Source organism: Topomyia yanbarensis, chromosome 2 (genome assembly GCF_030247195.1).
Source record: "Topomyia yanbarensis strain Yona2022 chromosome 2, ASM3024719v1, whole genome shotgun sequence".
Taxonomy (NCBI): Eukaryota; Metazoa; Arthropoda; class Insecta; order Diptera; family Culicidae; genus Topomyia; species Topomyia yanbarensis.
This window is the reverse complement of record NC_080671.1, coordinates 179,080,022-179,103,419: the sequence shown is the minus strand read 5'-3', so window position 1 is coordinate 179,103,419 and position 23,398 is coordinate 179,080,022. Positions and strand designations below refer to the sequence as shown.

Genomic DNA, 23,398 nt, shown 5'->3' with positions numbered 1-23,398 from the left:
AATTGAAGTTTTATAGCAAACTACAAGTGCAATCTAAGTTTTATGAGTGGCTATATAACTATTGTAAAACCAGAATTTTTACTAGGGATAGCAACAACAGTTTTAAACGTACCATCCGGAAATCGTCTCGGAATTTTGAATGATTCCTGTATGGATCCAGCTCAAAACAACAACCAATGCACAATCCACAGGGAAATCATATAGAATAACGAGCCGATGTTCGAATGGTTTGACCTTTGTATTATGTTTTAATTTAGATGGATAGGTAGTTTCTTTTTCCTAAATGTTGAACAAATTTTGAGAAAATATGACATCGCTAAGCTCTGGACGAAAACAACAATGTACAGCGCAAATTCGTTAGTTGGGTCATGACTGCGCCCCAACTAGCGAAGCGTATCCGTTAATTGGGGCAACTAACAGCTGACAAAAATTACCCAAGGGAAATGCTGATTTTTTGTTTTCTTTCAATCAAAAACAAACAGAAATATTTTACGGTTCACAAAAGTTGGCTGTTTCCTTCCAGTTTAAAGATGTTTTTTGTGACAAAGTATGTCATTAGTGTTCCATTTGCCATTAATTTTTTTTTGATAAATTCCTTCACATAAAACAGGAAATGGATACACCGTCGGAAAAAGCCGATAAAGCACAAACATACTACGTTGCCACTAGCTAAAAATCATTGGATAATGTGATTGAATACATCAGATATGACCTTCAAAAGTTAGTAAACTAACCTCTCTGCGACACAAACTAATTGATGCTGAATGGAAGAAGCGAAATATTTAACACATTTATTTCACTAAAAACATTCCGGAATATGAATTCAAAAAATAAAGTTCCATTGAATTTCAAAGTATGCTTTTTTCCTAGATCGCCACAGAAATCAACCAATAAGCCTCTTGAAATCAATGACATTCAAACGTCAATCAGTTTTTGACTTTCAGTTTTGACATAAGAGTGTCTTTAAGTTGGGGCATGCCCCAACCAGCGAACACCCAACTAACGAACAGCCCAACTAACGAATTTGCGCTGTACTTGTTTGGTGGTAACCTACAGCACACTTTGATCTGATAGCGTTGCCAGTTTAATTTTTTCATGGCAATTCTAGGCTGTCAAACCGAAACAGGTGAATAAGGTAGATAATTTGTTTTTTCGGTGAGCCAAGAAATGATATTCCTTTTGTATGGGACCTTGGCGTATTTAATTTGTATTTAATTGCATGAAATTTTATTGTAAATCTACTGCGAGAACACTGCGACGAACAATGTTGAAACAGTAATAACTATCCAGCTTTTTACGTGCCATAATTGCGGTCTAAATTGTTCAGTTCGTAATTCGTTTAATTGCCCCTAGAATTGCCCTTTTTGACAATAATCGTTTACGCCTGCTTGACAGCAACGCCCAGTTGAAAATGTCGTTCATTGAATAAACATCCAACGCATTGGACTAACGTAGGATGACTTAATCTCACTGGGCGTTTGACGTATACAATTACCCGGTCAAACCATTCGGAATTTGATTCGGAATCCTGAATGGAGTCAGTATGGATTCCAAATCAAATGCAACAACCGATTCTGAGTCGGAATCGGTTGTTGCATTTGATTTGGAATCCATAATGACTCCTTTCAGAAATCCGAACCGGTTCCGGAATGAGTTTAACTGGGTATAGTCAAAAAAGGGCCATTAAACGTATTACGAACTGAACAATTTAGACCGCCATTATGGCACGTAAAAAGCTGGATAATATTTATTGGTTTATGGTTGTTTGTAGGGTAAATGCTATTGTAATATTCTATTCGGGTAGATGGAATAAGCAACATTTCAAACTTCTCTCTATTCCATTCGCCTGGTTTATTGGCCCTATTAAAAAAACGAGCTAATTTTCCTTTTGTTTCCCATCTTACGCTCTTTTGAAATAGCGCTGATTGCCGAATCAGACGCACAAACGTCAAAATAAGAAGTACAGAAAAGGTCGCGTTTTTTCTATCTCTCGAATTGCTCGCGTTATTTACTTACATCTAATTATAAATCAACATTTCTTGGAAAATTCGTTCACTGAAGCTAAGAATATTGGCTTTACGATTATGAGCCCTGTTTGTCAAATCAAAGCTAGTAAGTAAAGTTTGTTGAAACCGTTGTAGAATATTGGGAAAGCTGGAACAATCCGCGACAACATGCGCTGCAGTAGCTGCCCAACAATTCGATAGTCGGGGGAAGACCCAAAGACGCAGGTAACGTAACGGAAAGGGGATTCGTAGCAGTTTGTTCCCATTCGTTGCCCTCGTTGGATCAAAATCGACTGGCAGAGCCAGTGAATCATACAGCAAGCGGAAGCTTAAGCCCCATTCCCGGCACTTCCGCATTTGACTTTTGGGTAAGTTGTAAACAAATCAATGTTTTGCATGTTCGTTTGTGGATCGTTATTTACGCAGACTTTTCTGTGCGGTACGACAGTGTTCGTGTGCTTGATTAGGCCTTGAGGAGAAACAAGAAAAAAGAATGGTGACCTAAATAATTTGAAATAGAATTTTTGTTGCTCTTTCGTACAGTGAAAAGGTTTGCTGCGAAGTTTATTGACTCTGTGTCGTTTTAGGAAAGAATGGCGACTTACAACAACGCACACTGGTTGCTGTCCCATATTCGAAACTCGTTCATTTCAACCGACGATACCGGATTGAGTGAGACGGTTATGATGTTGGAAGACATTCCAGCTCAGTACGCTCAGTTGCACAAGCAAGCACTTGTGAGTCGATCTGCAGGACGAAATTCGTCAAAGAGTTACGAGGATTTCTATTGCTACCCTGGCTTGGATGATTCAGATGAAGAGGAACTGGATTCGATGTCACAGTCATACGAGATTCAAATGGACCAAGAAGTTGGCTTCCATCGGCAACGTTCGAATACCGCACAGAAGTTAGAAAGATTGGAAATTGCTAGAAGGAAAGCAGCACGAATAAAGAATGTGAAATACGAAACTACGGTGCAAAGAACAGAGGAAGGCGACGATGAACTTTTTGTGCGAAAGACTGTTAGCAGGTTACCTAGGGAGGAGAGAACATCAATGCTTACAACTCAATTGGAAACCTACCCCAAATTGCCACAGAATAAATTTCTCGAGTATGCCAAATTCGATGGAACCTCGCAAACGGAAGTACTCACAAAGACCTTCAAGATTTTCTTGATTATGATGCCCGAGGAGCAGCAAAGAGCTTACCCGATGCAGGTTTGCGTTACAGCCACTGCCAAAATTCAGGAATTTATCGGTTTAATTTGCTACAAATGTAGTCTAGCGTATCCGGATGTAAGCTTGCGATCCATACGACACTACGGACTGTTTATGACCGAAGAGGATGGAGAAATTGATTTAGATTTTCCCGCATTGGACGTTAGGGAACCCTGCTCAAAATTTTGCTTTTCCCATTTAGCGATTGCAGAACGAAAACCCTCGGAGCTTCAAACTCAAACCAGCTTTAGTCATCCATCGATGATACGATCAGAGCAAAGAACGCGCTCGCTAACATCGGAACTTGGCGAAGCAAGTTCTCAATTAACACCCCGGGCGGAGGAAACTTCCGTCGCAGAAGTTAAAATGATGACCCTTCAGCAGAAAAAGGATTTGGATAAAATGCAAGGCCATACATCAAAGCTGGAGGCTCCTCTGTACAGATCTTTTCCTGTATTTATAATTCACAAGGCGCGTCTGAAAACAGAAGTTCAGCTGGGAATATCCGGTGACAAGCTTGAAATAGACCCGCTACAACAAAAGTCGACCAAATTCTGGCCCCGCCAGAAACCCGCCAACCATAGTATGGACTCTGTGGCCCACTGTTCTATCGTGGAACGAAAATCATCCAAAGCAGTAATTCGAATAGTTTACAGCACGGTACCTCTCTCGCTAACCCTTACGGTTGCCGGTACTGATATCGTTACCTCAAGTCCCACCATCCGTCAGCAACAGCAGCAGCTGCAATCATCCCAGCCTCATGTTTTCAAACATTACGATATCGAAACCGATCTTCTCACTGCGCAGGAAATTGTCGAGAAGATTAACAACATTCTCGAGGTTAGGTCGAGTCCTGTACGCCGAGAGTACATTGCTAGCCGAAGTGGTCGATAGAAAAACGGACACATCCCGAACCCTTGTACATATACTCACATTTTTCAGTTCATAGCTCGATACAGGTTATTTATTTTCACTTTCATTCCCTGCCTATTTTACAATAGATACATAGTTCCTCTTTTTGTTCAACATAAACCGATAGTTAGGACAACATACGCAACTGTTCTTATCAATGCAAAGCAAGAGCCTGGAATGCAGGCAAGCTGCCTGTGACACAATATGCAATTTTACAACTCTTAGGTAATTTGAAAGTGTTCACCAGTTTTAGGTTTAAACTAATATTTAACAAACAAACAGAACATAATAGCTAACGAAAATCGTTGGTGTAACTAACAAGAGATTACAACAAAGAAACACAGATCGTCACGGAACTTAAGACAGAAAAAATGCAACTGAAATAGCCAATACAAATTTAGAATAGTTAGAATTCAACCCAAAACTATCTCGACTCACCCTCGGTTCATTCATGGGTCACGATCGAAACCTCGCGCGAATAACGGCACATTTTTTCAAAGTACTGGTATCCTGCTAAAAACCGAAGTGTTCCTTTTTATCGAACAACGTCGATCGCTGCTCGCATACAACAATGACTTACTATCGAAATGTTAGGATGTAGGGTGAGAATGATGGCAAAGAAACTGTCACGAGAGGAAACCTGTGTAAATTTGTAAAAATATCAAACTTGTAAGCTAGTTATGTACATATGATTTTCTTAATTGGCAACTGTTAAGACCGGGCAATGAAGAATAAATTTCGAAACGATTTTAATTTTCTTTTACATTGAACAGCATGAGCACTTATATGAGTATCGAAACCGTAACATATAAATGAGCACTGCAAATTCGATAGTTTTATAATATTTATTACAGCTATGATTTCTACAAGAATAAAAACAATTTTATCAACAAAAAGGACTATTTGTGAAGATTAATCCGAAAAGTCTCTTTACCTGTTTACAAAATCCAAAGGACAGGACAAAACCGAAAGCACATCAGAAAATAATTTACATGTTCTATCTCCGTGACAAGAGTTCAGGGGCTTAACGAACTTTTCCCCACGTGTTGGGGAGTCTTGCTAGGTGTAATGCAATGTTGGGCTCTATAAAAAGCCGTATAAATCCAAAAGCAGCTCCGTCGAAGCGAGTTGGCGCCGCTTCCGCTTTATCGAAGTCTTCAGTATAAAACACCCTAACCCAAATAGAGTGCTGACCGGCACATTAGGATCGATACCAGTAACATCCTAATTACACCATACTGGCTGCAGAACACGGATCGGATTACATTTTGGATTTCATCGAAATTGAATCACGGACCGGCAGTCACGCCATTCCACTAATCTATTAAGGATGAGTGACACTGTTCCCGATACGGTAACAAGACGTAAACAACATCCGTAAACTTGAACGAACTCAACGCAAAACTCTAAATCAATTCGTTTATTACGAGTCGGTTAAATTTTCCATGCGATTAGACAAATATATAAAAGGTACTAAACTAAATTCATTGACTTTTACGTTGTTTACTTACGTTTAGTGTTGATACTAATTTCCGTGATTTCCGGGAAGCGGTCTCGTACGGTACTTTAACATAGTTGAAGATTTTATTTAGGTTTAAGTTTTATAAAAGTATTCTTTACCTCGTCGTTATCAACTCGATTACCGGCTACGATAACATGAACTAGCTGTGATAAACTCTAGGTTAAATTCATTCCTGTTATTTTTATCGCACATTTTAGCTTTAATTTCATTCAGCCGTACTACTAGTTATAATTTTACAACCGTACTTCTAATTATAAGGATTTACAATACCGTGTTTTTCACTGTAAGCTTTGATTTAAATTACTGTTAAACTACTCAACCCTGCTTGGAACTAAACTTTTTTTTTACCTCTTCCTTCTTTGTGTTTATTTTTCTATCCACTGATCGTATGACAGCTCCCTGCTGTCCCGCTTGCATCTTGGGCGGCTGGTCCCGTTGAGTAGAAATTCGTGACGGAAGCGCGTCGCAGGTTGCGTAACACTCCCCCCAGTACACAGGATCCAGGTTCCTGCGTACTCTTTATTGCGCCGACTTCCAGCACCGCCAGCTTGACCGCTGGGCGTTCGTATATGTTGAACGCTGTCCTCACCGTAGCGCTGCGAACTTGGCAGTCCTTCAGTTTCACATCCACGACACGTCCTTAGGGCCACGAGTTCCTTGGAAAATCTGGATCAACCATCACCACAACATCCCCAATCTGGATAGGATTGACTGGGAAATGCCATTTCGTTCGGCGGTTTATCTACGGCAGGTACTCCTTTAGCCACCGCTTCCAGAAAATGTTGGCGTGAGCTTGTGATGTCCTCCATGTATTTGACAGCGTAGCGGGCCTGTTATCGTATGACAACAGTGGTTTTGAGCCACTGGATGAGCCTAACAGAAAGTGGTTGGGCGTAAGGGCTTCAATTTCTTCGTCTTCTATTGGTACATAGGTGAGGGGGCGCGAATTTATGGTATTTATTCTATTTCCAGTAGAGTGTTCCGTAGGACTTCGTCTGTCGGTAATCTAGGAAGCTTCATATTGTTCAGGATTTTCTTCACAGATTGCACCAATCTCTCTCAGCTTCCACCCATGTGCGGACTACTCGGTGGCAAGAACGCCCACTTAGTGTTTGCGGTCACGAACTCCTTCATGATCTCCTCTTGATTCAAGGAGCGTACTGCTTCGTTCAGCTCTCGATTAGCACCAACGAAATTTGTACCCCGATCACTAAATAGCTCTAACGGCGTTCCACGCCTTGCAATGAAGTTCCTCAGTGCCATGATACAGGAACTGGAATTGAGGCATGTGATCAAGCATGTGATTAGTACACCCCACCTCTTCTCAACACGTCTGCCAACGACCACCTGCATCGTACCGAAATAATCGATCCCAGCATACGAGAATGGCCGGGAATATGCTGCTAGTCTCGCTGACTGAAGATCTGCCATAACGGGCGGTTGCGGACGAGCTCTAGCATTCTTGCAGGCCTGGCAGTCTTGTCGAATCGTGTAGCAGACTCTTCGCATCTTCGGGATTCAATATTTCTGACGTAATTCGTTGACGACTGTCTCATGGTTCAGATGATGATAGCGCCCGTGGTAGAAACGGACGACAAGTGTGGTTAATGGGTGCTTCTTCGGCAGCAAAATGGTATGGGCAGCGGACGGTTGGATGAATTTACAACCAGCAGATCTTCCAAGCATGCGCAGAACTCCTTTTTCGTCGAGAAATGGCGATAGCTTGTAGATCGAGCTATTTTTGGGAATAGGATCGGCGAGTGGGCTAATGGTACTCGATGCCCCCGTCCCGTTTAAACTTTGGTAGGTCTCCAAGTACGTTTGAATCCCGGCACCTTAGCCGTTGGTAGTAGGCTCAGTTGAACGCTCATGACTAGCACCGATCCGGCTCTGAACGCGGTATCCCATGAAGGAGTGCGTAAACCATCGCATACGACCTCACTGCTTGCAAAGGTAACCATGGGATCGCATAGAGGCGACTACTTACTACGGGCGTAGATAGCGGCTTGGAGTTGAGATGGAGCAAGTGTGGTGAACCCGTTCGCCAAAGGTGGGCTAGCGACTCAGTAAAACGACCAAGTGCAACAGCAGTAGCAGCGAGAGCAACCCAGGGAGGTCATACCGAGCAACAAACCCAACAAAAATGTAGCTAGATAATGTTCTTGTTCATCTTATTCCCTCGTATCAAAGGCTTGTTCAGCTTTCACCGTTTGTTGGGGAGCGGCGACAAACCAATAGCTATTAGGGAAGCAGGTGCGTAGGCCGAAATCAAGCATTTCCCAAGAAGATTAGTAGTCTGGGTTGTCTAAAGTGACGAAGCTGAGGCGAAAAATCGAAGAGCTCTACGAATTCGTGAAAAGAATGACAACGTTCTTGGACTAATCAGAGATCTAGTGATTAGCATCACATCCGCCGTAGCAGTAACCGAATGCACACAGATGGTGTTACTGGAGAAAACTAAAAACGCCGAAAAGACACAGAAAATCACGAAGCAGGTGAGCGGTATTCTCGTTCTGTCAAAAGAGAGGAGGAGGAACCGAGGAAGCCCAAGAGGGACGATGAGATATAGCGAACCAGTCGACAAATAGAGAGTCGACATTAGTGAAGTGGAAGAAAAGAAGAGAAGAAGGAAGGAGGAAGAGAGGAGGATTTTTTATAACGAGAATACAGATTTTCAACAAAATCATCTGGCAGCTCTGGTCAAAGCTATCGCCCAGTGAGCAAATTTTCTGGCAGAGACCGCTCTGTTAGATTTCTGTAAGTCTTGGTTTGGCAGTCCTGTCAGATTTCTGCGCGTATCCTGTCGGGTTAGTTGAGCTAGGGCGAACTCGGTTTCGCTGGCGTTTTCTGGCAAATTTTGATAGGAACCGAGCAAAACCCTGGCATAACTCGGACATAAACTGTGCAAAGATCCTGGCAATTCCTACCTGGTAGAATTTAGCACGAATCGAGCAAAACATCTGACAAAGATGTGGCAGGAAGCGGGCAGAGATCTTGGCCGTACATTTTGCTCAACTTTTGCTAACTTTCTGCTTGCCACGCTGACCGGGCGGCGGCGAGACGTACGCTGTGATCCTAAAAAGAATAAGATACGACCCCAAGCTGAAGGTGTTGTTCGAGCTGTAGAAGGATCGATTGATCATGAGCTTGACGTATCGTGGCAGAAGCTGGGGGAGGAGAAGCGAACGTGAGAGCTTTAGTTCAAGAAGAGGTGATCGAATGCAGGAATCTGGAATCTGGTGTGCTCGTTACGATTGATCCCAAAAGCTACTAACGGAGAATTATTTCAGGTGCTTGGGTTCCGGCCATCAGGCAAGAAACTGTAGGGGCCCGGACAGATCTGATCTGTGCAGAAAATGTAGGAAGAAGAGACACATAGCTGGAGATCGCACAAACCAACTCAAGTGCATGCTCTGCGCAAAGGAGATTAGAAATGACCACATGACGGGAGGCTTCTTATGCCCAGAGTACAGCGAAGGCGGGCCAATTATTATAGAGATAACCCTGCTTAATCTCAATCTTTGCGACACTGCACAGCAACTGTTGTGGTAGTCAACAATAGCAGCGAAGTGCGACATTGTAATTATTGCAGAGCCGTATCGTGTTCCTCCCGATTATGGTAATTGGGTCGTGGATAGTGCAGGGTTGGCGGCAACCCATGTGATGGGCGGTTTCCCTGTCCAAGAGGTGGTGGATAGCACACACAAAGGCTACGTGATCGCCAGAATCAATGGCGTATTCGTATGTATAGCGATCACCAGGCAATTCACTATATAAATGGTCGACAGAATTGCATTGTATCGCGGAGAGTAAGGACTGGTCAGCGAAAGTGGAAAATAAAGGACTACGGCAAAGATATTTTTGTGGAAGCACTTCATGCTGACAGCCTCGCTCCAATTCCGAATACCGATGGGCTGTCGGAAACATTGGCGAGGGCGTGTGACGTAATAATGCCGAGGAAGATGGAGTTGACGAACTTCCAGCGTCCAGCGTATTGGTGGAACGAACGGCTCAGCATCATCCGTGCTGCCTGCCTAAAAGCCCGAAGATGCATTCAGGGAGTAAGATCTGAGGCAGTCAGGGAAGAGTGTAACGTGACATTCCGGGCGACTTGGGCTGCATGTAAACGCGAAATAGGGCTTAGTAAGTCCACCTGCTATAAGGAGTGTAGGGTATGAGACATGGTTGAAAGAAAAATGAAATATGAAAGCGTAATGTGAGGAAGATAGTAGGCATCCCTTTTATTTTTAAATGGTCCCAATGAACCATGTAAACCCAATCGCTCGGCAACAGAATTTTGGTACGAAGCTCTATACATTGCAAGTTTAGAGCCTTGTGAGAAGCGAGATAAATGCATAGAGAGAAAAAGAAGAATGTATGAGGGATAGCATGCTATGCATCAGAGTGGCAGCGGAGCGAAAGATTTGCTGAAGTTGGGATGTATGTTTGCGAGAATGAGGAAGAGAGCTGAAAAAATGAAAAATATCCCTCCACTTAATTTACCCGTGTGTGTGTTTTCAAATAGGAAGAAAGCAGATATGCGAATTGCAATCGTCAGACAGTGATTCGAGGACCTTTGACGGGATAACACGTTTCTGCGCTCAGAACGCGTGCCGCGCTAGGGCGACAATCGGAAATTTAGAAGTGTTCAGCGAGAGATGCGACAAAGAGCTGTGCAAAGAAGTAGACGCTAACTCTTGGGGCAACGCTTAGCATGTCGTGACGGCTAAAATCGAGAGTCCAGCGACGCCAGCGGAAATGTGCGCTGACAAACTGAAAATTATCGCGGAGGGTCTTTTCCCGAAGCAAAACCCAAGCCGCCTGCACCGTACGTTAATGAAGACGGTGAAAATGTTGGCGACAATCGTGTCTCCAACGACGGGCTCCTTATAGTGGTAGAGGGGCTGAAAGCGAAGAGAGCTCCCGGTTCAGACGTATCCCCAACGTGGTACTGAACACCGCGATCCTGGCGTTTTGGGACATGTTCAGGATAGTTCTACACAAAAGACCGAAGGCTTTTTCCCGAATAGGTGGAAGATCCGGAAGCTGGTGTTGCTGCCAAAACCAGGAAAGCCTCCAGGAGATCTAGTGTCATATCGGCCTATATGCCTGCTGGATACTCTTGGTAAACTTCTGGAAAGAGTCATCCTCAACAGGCTGACGAATTACGCTGCAAGTGAGAACGGACAATCACAGAAGCACTACGAATTCCGGAAAGGGACCTCGACGGTGGAAGCCTTTGGCACAATCATCATGAGCGAGGAGAAAGCATTGAAGCAAAAGAGAAGGGGCAATGATTACTGCGCCGTGGTGACGACCGACGTGAAGAATACGTTCAACAGCGCCAGCTGGATTGCTATTGCCGAAGCACTGCATAGAATGTTGGTCCCGGATAGAGTCTCTATAATATAGAGTCCCGTACAGAGGAATGCGCAACACTGCGTAGAATACAGACTATTTATTTTTTCTGGCAACCGGAATATTTGCTGTAACTTTAAGTGAGTTTGTCCAAATTACAAAATAAATTCATACAGAATGAAGAATTAAGAAGCTATCGTGGCAAACAGAACATCCCAGCGAAAAAAATTTCAAACATTTTTTCATCTTCTTTATTGAATGCTATTTAATCAATGAATAACGTGTTTAAATTTATTCAAAGAATTCGAGCCAACGCAGGACTCAGGTTATTTTACGCGGATTTTTCTCGAATGAACTCGACACTCGAATAGAACAGTAACGAAACCTGGTTACTGTGACAGAACAATAATAACCATTTGCAGTGCAGTCCAATGTTATACTATAGTACCAAAACAAGACTTACAGTAACTAAGGGGGTTGGTTATGTATTGATTTTGTATTTTTTGTAATGTTATTTAACAAATCATTTTGTTCCAAGCATTTAACATTTAATGCTAATTTACTGTATCATTGTTTGTTGGAAAATGAAATTAATTATTACTTGAAATTTGAGTGTTAATTTATTGCAAGAACACTGCTTGAATAACGTCCAACTGCTCTTCAATTTAAAGATAACTTGAAGTTGCTTTCTTTGTCACAGTTCATGTCTGAAATTCCTTCATCATCTAATAAGTCGGACAATATAAAATAGTTATTGAACTTAACCGAAGGCATCCGTAAATCAAACAAATCAAATCAGATCAAAATGAGTATAATGAACAGATGGAAGAAAAAGTAAACCAGGTGGATAACACCAAATATAGTCTGGGTCTAAAATTTCTTCCTTTTTTCAGGTGGATTTTGTGGAGTCGAAGTATTCTTAACAGATTTTTGATGATAGCGTGTTCGATAACTCAGAACGTAATCTATTGCAGGATACGTGCTTAAGAGTGTTCCGAAAAACTATACTGTTTGTAAGGCATGCTTTATACCATGTAGTAGTATGACCCCATTTTTAAAACAATTTACAAAGTATACTATACTTGAAGATTTTAGTGGGGAAGCACTATTGTATGTAACAGAAGTTGTTTATCTGTTTTTAATCGCACTGGAGAGAATATTTCGGAACAACGTCACCAGTCTCGTCACTTGTAATGAAAACATTTCATCAAAGCTGGCAACACTTATCATAAATATCTTTGAAGAAGAATGTCATAATATTCGCAATAGGATAATCGAGCGTTTCGTAACGTTCCGTTTGTGAATTTATCAACCATACAAAAAAGGGAAAATAAGCCTGATAGTCGTTCAATGGCACTGTAGAGGTTCGGCGAATCAATTAAAATATGCATTCATAAAGTTCTTGTTAACTTGCTGATTTTTGTAAGCAATATAAGAAATGAGAAAAGGTAAATATTTAAACATATAGTTTTTCACTCCTATTATTGTAATATTTTTCCTGCCAATAACAATACTCCCCTTGCGAGCACGCATGAGGGCATAGATAAAGAAGTATGTTTGTTTACTTTGCACGATAGGTAGCCGGTGACATGTTCGATTGGTAGATTTGGCTTTATTCCGTGCGAGCCTTTACATAAGTAAACAAGCCTTTGGTCCCGGACTATTTGTACAAGGTTCAGAAAAGTTGCTTTCAGAACCGAGTATTGATCTACGAGACGAACATGGAACAGATGTCGATTAAGGTCACAGCGGGAGTAGCTCAGAGATCCATACTCGGCCCAACGCTCTGGAATATAATGTTCCGCGGAGTGCTAACACTGGAACTACCCAGGGGAGTCGAGGTCGTCGGCTTTGCAGATGACGTTGTCCTGATGATAACCGGTGAGACTCTTGAGGAGGTGAAGATGTTGACGACAATGACAATATATATCGTAGAAACCTGGATGGCTTATGCCAAGTTGCAGTTGACTCATCACAAAACGGATGTAGGAAAGGATCCTACTGAACATTGGAGGAGTAAGATGCAGCACGAGACGTCTCCTGAAATGTGTCTCATTCTGAATACTGAAGTATGGCGTATCGGTCTAGGCTGCTGCGCTGAACTCATAGCGGAACCGGCCGAAGTTGACATGCACGTTCGTGTCTGTACTACTCGACAGAATGATATCGTTGGAGGCGGTATGCGTAATTGCCGGGATGATCCCCATCTGCATCACTTTGGCTGAGGATGTGGAATGCTATCAGCGGAGGAATGCACGTAATGCAAGGAGACTGGTCAGAGCGGACTCTGGCTAAATGGCAGTAAGAGTAGAACAACGCGTAGAAAGGAAAGTATACCCATAGAGTCCTCCTAAACGTGTCGGTTTGGGTGCATAAGCATGGAGAGGTGAACTTCCATTTAACGCAGTTTTGTTGGGGCACGGATGCTTCCGGAAGTACTTGCATCGATCAGCCCTTTGCCCTAAGCGTGTGAACATGCAAGAGACACCGGAACATGTGGTCTTCGAATGCCCTAGATTCGAAGAAGTTCGAAGGGGTAGAAGAGATGTGCCATGACGAGAATATCTGGAATGCTGTTAACAGAGCAGTTATTTATTTACTTATTTATTTATTTACTTATTTATTTATTTGTTTATATATTCATTTTCGTCAAGCATGTGTTGACTACATAGAATGGTATTACAATACCCGATCAGAATGCAATAACAAGTTTATAACAATGCAAATTTCGTAGTAGGCTGTGTTATAAGTTTGGTCTCGTTAGTAGTTAAAATAACAGAAAATTATAACAAGTAACAAAGCGAGATATAGTTTTGAAATATTTTTGTTATATGTTTCTCATCGGGTATTCACTAATTTATTTTATACGGTTATACGGTTAAGTTGCAATTTAAGTTCTTTTTTAGACATGGAAAGGTAAATTATTTCACAATTTCCATTATAATGACGCATCATTCTATTGATGAAGCTATTTTAAGCAGTTTACCCTAAAAGATTTTTCTTTTAATTTCGAGTTCTTAGGTACATAAAATTTTATTTACGAAAGTAATGATGCGGATTGCACACGTTGAGAAATTATGTAGTTGATAAAACAAAGCATGGCAAATTCGCGGCATTCTTTGAAAGTTCATATATTAATGAGCATGCAACGTGTTTTATACGATGGAAGAGGAAATCTCGTCCAGTTTAGTGTTGTCAAAAGAAATTGTTTTTGAACTGATTCGATGCGTTTTTCGTACAGGAGGGTGTATAGGTTCCATCTACGGGTTGATCATTTGTGATGTGATTTTTTAAAATCAGAGAAATTAATTGCATTTCTTTCCATCAATATACAAATTCATAATATATTTTGCGTTTCGTGTAAGATGTCCCTACTAGAAAACTAGTCCTACATTCAATAAAACGTCGAACAAAGTGAATCAGCGTAGGACGTTTGTTAAACAAATTTTTCTGCGAGGGAGTGAAAAATTGATGCAAAAAGGGAAATAAATTGCATTTTTCTAATTTGATGCAAATTTCTTATACATTTCTAGAGTGATCTGCCCCTAGGGTTCCATACTACACAGCAATATTTCAAAATTGGTCTGACATATGTTTTGTATAAGGGTCATTCCACGCGAAGTGATCAAGGCACGTGTAATCGACCTTTACGGATTTGAACCAAATTTGGAGGAATTGTTCATCTAGGGCCAGTATAGAAAACCCCAAATTTTTGTATAAATTGAATCACCCTTCGGGCCGTGGGAGCACCCCTCGTTTCGACAATTTACCAAAACCCTTGATTTTCTTTTAATCATATCTCCGGTTCTTCTTACTTAAGAATCATACCGCAAGTTGGTTTTTGAAGAAAATTGTTCAAGGAGTCTAGAAAAATATTAATTTTTGGCGGTAGTACTGCCAACTATGCGATTTTTTCAGTTAAATAATAAAAGTTATTTTTTCTTTTTTCCTTTTTTATTTCGACTATGTTAGTCACATTTTATTTTTTACATTTTAACGACATTCAATTAGCTAGAGATTACTGGGTAGGGAAACTTATGAAAATTAGAGTCATAGTACTCAAGTGAGAGCAAGGATGTGAAGTAAACAGATCGGTTGTCGGTTGTCACGGTAAAGATGGACACGTCTATCTATACCAGGACACATGCTAGTGAACTCGGGTGATTTTTTAAATAGTTTTTCTCGAAAAGGGTTAAATGGCACGATAGTACAACAGTGGCGACATGAGGAATTACTATTGATGTATTGATGGATTTATAATATTTCTTCAATACATTACTGCCCTTTACATATATAACGCCATTACCTTTTTTCAGTTACTCAATATAGTATATCATACTATCTCATGTAAAAAACCGCTGATGGCATTTTCGAGCAAAACCATATTCAATAGGTGGAAACACTAATTTTATGATTTCGATCTTGAAAAGAAAAATATCTCAGCACATCATCAATCAAGTAACAAAATATGCATAACAACCATTGAGTCAACTTTTCACACGGGACTATGGCCTACTAGCTGACTGGCCGACTGGATGGGATGCTTGATCGAATGCATTGTGTGGCATGACAAACCCTCGCAAACACAAACATTGAGTTGGGAGTGATCTGCATAACGAACGCTGCCTGGTCAAATGCGGAAAAACGTAGCATGTCAAGATACGCCTACCCGTCCCAAAAAAATAGCTAGGGCTCAACGTAACTCTATCTTTCACCTATTTACAGTGAATGAAAGAGTTCAACTATGATCGCATCATTCATCAAACATACGTAGTAACGAACCGGTCGCGATAGCACGTTGAGTTCGCCGTGGCGGTCGAGAGTGTAGCATGAAAAGTGCATAACATATTCACGCGCCACCGCACACTCTGTTACAATTAGCTTGCCACTACTCACCTTATTCCTATGTTTTTTTAGTTCACTGTGTTATATTAACCTATGCTAGTTTGTTTTCAACGATTTTTCTGTCACATTAAAAAGTAACACTTGTTTGGCAACAAAACTTTGTCAAAGCCATTTGATTTAACACAATAAGGCACAGGAAAGTTCAAGAGCAACGAATGAAACCAGTAAAAATACTAACAAACCAACGACTTTCGATTTTCTTAATTGGATAGGTCCCAAATGTAGCTCTGATGATTACTTTCTCTGGCAGTTTTGCAATACCATATAGAAATATAGCGAGTAGTTTTGCCAGTTTTACTCTATTTCCCGAAATATGTTTTGCTATAACGAAAATGTGAAAAAAAAAATTTTTTTCCGTACAAATTGACAAAAAATCCCATACAAATTTCTATGTCGTTGTTCCGGTAGCTTGAATTGATAAATTGGACTCAAAATTGGACCAGAAAATTCGGGTGGGGATACGGATCGACTCAGAGGTGTGACAGTGGGAGTCATTTTTTCTGGTCACTCTAGAATGTGGGATTGTTTGACAAATATGAAGTTCTTCCTTAATTTATAACATCTCGCACTATCATAACTCTTTGTCTGTATACTGTGTTATCACTCGGTAGTTTTTACTTCAATAACCCTAGAACGTTGCACTGGGGTACGAATGTACCTCACGCGTTTAATTGCAATTTTTGCAGGTAAAAATGCAAGCAAAAGAAATACATCATTTTCTTTGTTTTTTAATTGCAAATATAGCTGTGCAATTAAAAGTGCGGAATTTATTGAATCAATGATACATAAATTGGTTTGAACAAAAAAAGTGAAAAAATTGCGATTTTAGCATTTTTACAAAAATTACTATAACTTTGCGAATTTTAACCGATTTGAAAAAAATCAAATGATTCTAAAAGTTGAGAGAATGGTCTTGAAACGTAATAAAATGGAATTTCGATACTTTTGAAAAGTGTAATTATTTGGAGGAGTGAAAGTAAAATAAAAATCGGGTTTTGGAATGGGATGGAAATTGAAATGAAAAATTTCTGACCAATAGTACATTGGTAACACGCAACGTTACTGTTACAGAAATTACTGTGCGCTAATTATACTTGCGAGCCATTGTTTTGAAAAACTATAAAAATAAACAATAAAAATCAGCAAAAATGAGAACGATTTTTTTCTGCTTCAAAATTAAATTAAATTGATTGAATAAATGATTATAAACGATTATATAACACTAATTGTTTCTTATGTAGTAAAACAACCACTATTTAAACTGGTATTGTCACGAGTCACATTTGCACTGACAGAACGAAACCTGACGAAACACTTACAGCAACCGTACACTGTACCCCATGCCAACTTTGATATCTGTTCCCACGAAATCTATAAGCAAAGTTATATCACCTTTTCCTACTCTTACTAGGAACTCTAACTTGAATTATGGTTAGGGTCCCAGGTCAATAAATGCCGAATTCTTGTCTTCACACTGCTCCAAAGAAGGCGTGGGGTACATTTGTACCCCAGTGCAACGTTCTAGGGATAAGTATATCGTAGAGAAGGAAAAACGAAATATGTCTAAATACTGTTGCAATAAATAGTGTTCCGGTTTAATAAGCAGATAAGATCTAATATTATGTTCATTAGGCTTCCTGTTCATTAAACCTCCTCCTTTCCCCTGTTCATTTTACCCACAATCCCCCTATAAAAACTTGAAACGAGAAGCCTAAGTTGTTCTCTTATATGTACGAATCTTTGGTTGCCTTGGTATGTTTTCGCGTACCAAAGCAAATTAATTAAATTTAGTTCGAAGCTTATCTCAAAGCTAAATTGCATTGCATAGCTCGCATTTTATGAGTAACAAAGTATTATTGATTTGAAATTTTCCAAATAACCTCGCAGGTGGTCCCGTTTTTCTCAATCAACTCTCGTAGTGGGAACTTCTCGGAACGATTATTAAAAGCTCTAAATTTACAACTTTCCGCTCTAAATTTGTCTCAATATAAAATGATTATTAGATTTGGTAGCAAAGGAATTCGTGATGGTAAGTGAAAGTGAACAATATCCTCCTCGGTTGATTCCGCGCTGAATTGTCAAGGGCATCGAGCCGATTGCCTGCTCATCTGCATAGGGGCACAGCCGGCTCATAGACTCGGTAGTCTATGTATTACACTAAAAGTGGGCTCGGGCGCGGTTGCAATCAGTATCAAGTGTGGTCGTTGGCTTAGTGACCTAGTTCATTATTCAAATTTTGTTGGCGCTAATTTCGAGATGGGTCTGGTGGTAGATGGACAAAAAACGCGATGCGCTCTGATGCTTGTTATGAAATGAACTAGCGTTGGACAAGCCGAGAGGAAAGTTAACAAACGAGCATTCAGAGATAATGATTTCGATATGCAGGGTGATCGTAATAAAAAGATTACCATAATATTTATCATGACGATAATTTGAAATTTGAATTGTTCTGGACAGATGAATTTTTTTTTTATTCATTTCGTTTATTTGATAGGCACAAATGCGTTAGCTTGGCGGTGCCAAATGCTTATGTTTTTACATTTTGGATATCTTAAAACTAGGAGGTTACAATGTTGAAATATTTTTTTTACAAAGGAAAAAAAAAGTTTACAGCTATCTTAAGACTAGAAATAAGATTCAATATACAAGAGAGGGCCAAAAGATTTTTTCATGAAAAAATTTAAAACAAGGGATTCACTTTGATATACAAGAGGGGGAGTAATAGTATTTTACGAAATATTTTATGGTTATCTTAAAACTAACAATATAGTTTAGTACACAAAAGGGGGAACAAATATTTATGAGAAACTTCACAGAAATCTTAAAACTAGGGATTCAATTCTATTTACAAGATGGAGGACAAGAGTTTCAATAAAGAGTAAAAATTATAGCTATCTTAAAACTAGGAATACAGAATACTAATTTGAATTTTTTAACTAAAACTTATGCTTGGTCAAGATATTCAGAGGGTGGCTTATTTCCGCATCAGTGTAGCAGCAGTTGTATCAAGGACAGGGGAGAGACAGGGAAAGAAGAGCAAAACTTGCAACTTTCGCTCAAAGGGGGGGAAGGGGGATCAGCGAAACAAATTTGCGCCTCAGTTTAGTAAGTCGTCGAGTACCGGATTGGCGGATGGTATTCTTCGGACCCGCGGGGAATCCTTCAAAAGTCATCGGACCTCGAGTCGCTCTCGCTTCAGTTTCCTTCTATGCAGGCGTAGTGGTAAGTGCGACGGCGGTTACATAGTGGCACTCTGGAGCTGATCGGTTCCACAAGGCAGGAGGAAACTCTAAAAACGAGAAATAAAAGAGAGGGGCTAAATTGGGATATTTATCGTTTTTATGAAGGTATAAATAAGGGACATATAGGGGAAATCACGATTTGCCAGTATATCTCGGACTGGGACATTGGGTGGTCTACCTCGGGCCCGAAGGGATTCCTTTAACTGAGACCTGGCGTCACAATACCCGGCGCATACCCAGACAACGTGTTCGATGTCGTGATAGCCCTCGTCACAAGCGCACAGACTACTCTCCGCAAGCCCAATACGCCGCAAATGCGCATCCATGGTGTAGTGATTGGACATAAGTCGGGACATTACGCGAATAAAATCCCGACCCACATCCATCCCCCCGAACCAAGGCTTCGTTGATACCTTTGGGATAATCGAATGTAGCCATCGTCCAAGTTCCCCGTTGCTCCACGAGGTTTGCCAACTGTTGAGCGTCCTCTGACGACAAATACTAAAAAATTCATTGAAGCAGATTGGTCTTTCGTATATGTCACCATTTAATGCGCCCACCTTTGCTAATGAGTCGGCCTTTTCATTGCCCGGGATAGAACAATGAGAGGGGACCCAAACAAAGGTAATCTGATAAGATTTTTCAGATAACGTACACAAGGACTCCTGTATCATCCCCAGAAAATACGGGAGTTGCTTTTTTGGCTTCACCGCACGAAGAGCCTCGATAGAGCTGAGGCTGTCCGAAACGATGAAGTAGTGATCTGTGGGCAGAGTGTCGATGATCCCAAGGGTGTATTGAATTGCAGCTAACTCTGCGATGTAAACTGAAGCGGGATCATTGAGCTTGAATGAAGCGGTGATAGTATTGTTGAAGATACCGAAGCCAGTGGACCCATCGAGATTTGATCCGTCAGTGTAAAACATTTTGTCGCAGTCGACTTCTCGGAATTTATTATAAAATATATTGGGGATCACCTGCGGGCGTATATGGTCCGGGATTCCACGAATCTCTTCCTTCATGGATGTGTCGAAGAATACAGTAGAATCAGAAGTATCTAGGAAACGGACACGGTTGGGATTGTACGAAGAAGGATTGATGCTCTGTGCCATGTAGTCGAAGTACAAGGACATAAAACGGGTTTGAGAATTAAGCTCGACGAGCCTCTCGAAATTTTGAATTACCAACGGATTCAGAATGTCGCATCGGATGAGCAATCGATATGAGAGTTCCCAAAATCGATTTTTTAGCGGAAGAACGCCCGCCAGCACTTCGAGACTCATCGTATGGGTCGAGTGCATGCAACCCAAGGCAATGCGCAAGCAACGATACTGGATTCTCTCCAGTTTGATGAAGTGTATGTTCGCAGCGGAGCGGAAACAGAAACACCCGTACTCCATCACCGACAATATCGTTGTTTGGTACAACCTGATCAGGTCTCCTGGGTGAGCACCCCACCATGTTCCAGTTATTGTTCGGAGAAAATTGATCCTTTGTTGGCATTTCTGTTTCAGATACCTAATGTGACATCCCCAGGTACCTTTAGAGTCGAACCAGACCCCGAGATATTTAAATGTGAAAACCTGGTTGATCGTTGCACCCATTAATAAAAGCTGGAGTTGCGCCGGCTCACGCTTCCTAGAAAAAACAACCAACTCAGTTTTCTCCGTGGAGAACTCAATACCCAGCTGAAGAGCCCAAGCAGACAAATTGTCCAAGGTAGTTTGTAATGGTCCTTGCAAGTCGGCAGCTTTGGGCCCTGTAACAGAGACCACCCCGTCGTCTGCAAGTTGCCTTAGCGTGCATGAATTGGCAAGACAATCGTCAATGTCATTCACGTAAAAATTGTAGAGCAGGGGACTTAGACATGAGCCCTGGGGAAGACCCATGTAGCTAAATCGCGATGTTGTTAAATCGCCATGCGAAAAGTGCATGTGCTTTTCAGACAACAGGTTTAGCAAAAAGTTATTTAAAATTGGTGAAAGACCATGCTGGTGCAGCTTCTCTGACAGAATGTTGATAGAAACTGAGTCAAAAGCCCCCTTAATATCCAAGAAGACTGATGCCATCTGCTCTTTGTTAGCATAGGCCATTTGGATTTCTGTAGAAAGCAACGCAAGGCAATCGTTCGTCCCTTTGCCTTTGCGGAAGCCAAATTGTGTATCTGACAGTAAGCCATTTGCTTCAACCCAATTGTCGAGGCGAAACAAGATCATTTTCTCGAATAACTTCCGAATACAGGACAGCATTGCAATCGGCCGATACGAGTTGTGGTCGGAGGCTGGTTTTCCTGGTTTTTGGATGGCGATGATCTTCACTTGCCTCCATTCATAAGGGACAATGTTACCCTCAAGAAACTTGTTAAATAAATTCAACAAGCGCCTTTTTGCAGTGTCAGGCAGATTCTTCAGCAAGTTGAATTTGATTCTGTCTAACCCTGGGGCGTTATTGTTGCACGATAAGAGAGCAAGTGAGAACTCCACCATTGAAAACGGTGTTTCGTTCGCGGTATCGTGAGGAGACGCGGCGCGGCACGTTTTCTGTACCGGGACAGAGTCCGGACAGATCTTCTTGGCGAAAGCGAATATCCAACGGTTTGAATATTCCACGTTCTCGTTGGTACTATTACGGTTACGCATACGTCGAGCCGTACCCCAAAGAGTGCTCATCGCTGTTTCTCTCGTTAACCCGTCGACGAACCGGCGCCAATAACTGCGTTTTTTGGCTTTCATTAGACTCTTCATTCGCCTTTCTAACGACGCGTACTGTTGATAGCTAGCGGGTAACCCGTCTTCCCGGAAGGCCTTATATGCAGTGGACTTTTCCGCGTACAGCTCTGAGCACTCTTTATCCCACCACAGGGTGGGAGACCGTCCATGGGTATTCGCGCTGGGTACTGGTTTAGTCTGAGCTTGATTCGCACTGTCGAGAAATCAAGCCAGCCAAAAACCTGTACTCTTCCTCCGGAGGAAGTTCTTGAGTGGATTCGATTTTAACGGATATCGCGGTCGCGTAACTCTTCCAATCAATGTTCCGTGTGAGGTCATATGAGACATTGATTGTTTCCGATGGTCTTGAACCGTTAGCAATTGAAATCACGATAGGCAAATGATCGCTACCGTGGGGATCAGGGATCACCTTCCACCTGCAATCTAACTGTAGCGATGTCGAGCATAGCGATAAATCCAACGCGCTTGCGCGTGCTGGTGGTGTAGGAATCCGCGTCATTTCTCCCGTGTTTAAGATGGTCATGTTGAAATTATCGCAAAGATCTTGGATTAATGTTGATCTATTATCATCATGAAGACAGCCCCATACCGTACCGTGCGAGTTAAAGTCTCCCAGAACTAGCCGCGGTGCCGGTAAGGATTCCGTGATATTACAAAGCGTTCGGTGCCCTACCGAGGCTCTAGGAGGAATGTAGATGGAAGCAATGCAAAGGTCTTTACCTTTGATTAAAACTTGACAAGCGACAATTTCAATGCCTGGTGTCGAAGGGAGGTTAATTCGGTTGAAAGAATAGCACTTTTTGATCCCCAAAAGTACTCCTCCATAGGGGTTTTCTCGATCCAGACGAATTATATTAAAGTCGTGGAAGTTGAGATTTATATCCGAAGTTAACCAAGTTTCACATAATGCGAAAGCATCACATTTTAAACTATTTAGTAAAAATTTAAAGGAATCGATTTTCGGGAGGATACTTCTGCTGTTCCACTGTAGAACAGTGATCGAATCGGTGACCTCGTTCGATGACTTAGCCATCGAAGGATACGATCGCTGCAAGGAGGGGCCATTTAGTAGTCAACTGCTTCAAAAATGTTTGCACTATAGGGAGAAAACGTATCAGAAGGCTTTTAAGAGGATCAGTAACATTGAAAGCTGTGAAAATTAAGTCCACTATGTCAGAAAATTTCATTAGTCCGCTACTGGACTGAGTATCTGTTTGAAAAAAGGGGACACTTGGGGTTTTGGATGTCCCTGGAAGTGGTGGGTACTCCTTGTTAGAATTAATATTTCCAAGTCCTGGAGCAAATTGCTTCGGCTTTTGTGCATCACTTCCGTTGGATTTATTGGTTGTAGATGGCGCACTCTGAGTGGACGACACCTTGGCACCCTTACGAGGCAATGTAGGGGAGGCTGGATTTCTCCTCTTCCTGGATTCCCCTGGGTTAACCAAAGATGTTCCCTCTCGTGGATCGTCAGATTCTTGCTCAACGTTAGCCAAACCAGCATAGG

The 23,398-nt window shown here is 41.5% G+C and overlaps 1 protein-coding gene across 1 annotated transcript; it reads left to right on the top strand.

Annotated features, from left to right (window-relative positions):
* Nucleotides 1-1,953: 1,953 nt before the first annotated feature.
* LOC131682263 (stress-activated map kinase-interacting protein 1) lies at nucleotides 1,954-5,031 on the top strand. The gene is made up of 2 exons (XM_058963622.1): nucleotides 1,954-2,374; nucleotides 2,594-5,031. The coding sequence occupies exon 2, from the start codon at nucleotides 2,600-2,602 to the stop codon at nucleotides 4,115-4,117; it is 1,518 nt and encodes a 505-aa protein (XP_058819605.1). The 5' UTR covers nucleotides 1,954-2,374; nucleotides 2,594-2,599; the 3' UTR covers nucleotides 4,118-5,031.
* The last annotated feature ends 18,367 nt before the right edge of the window (nucleotides 5,032-23,398 follow it).

Excerpts from the sequence above, each read along its gene's own strand:
- LOC131682263 (XM_058963622.1), top strand. The coding sequence starts at position 2,600 with ATGGCGACTTACAACAACGCACACTGGTTGCTGTCCCATATTCGAAAC.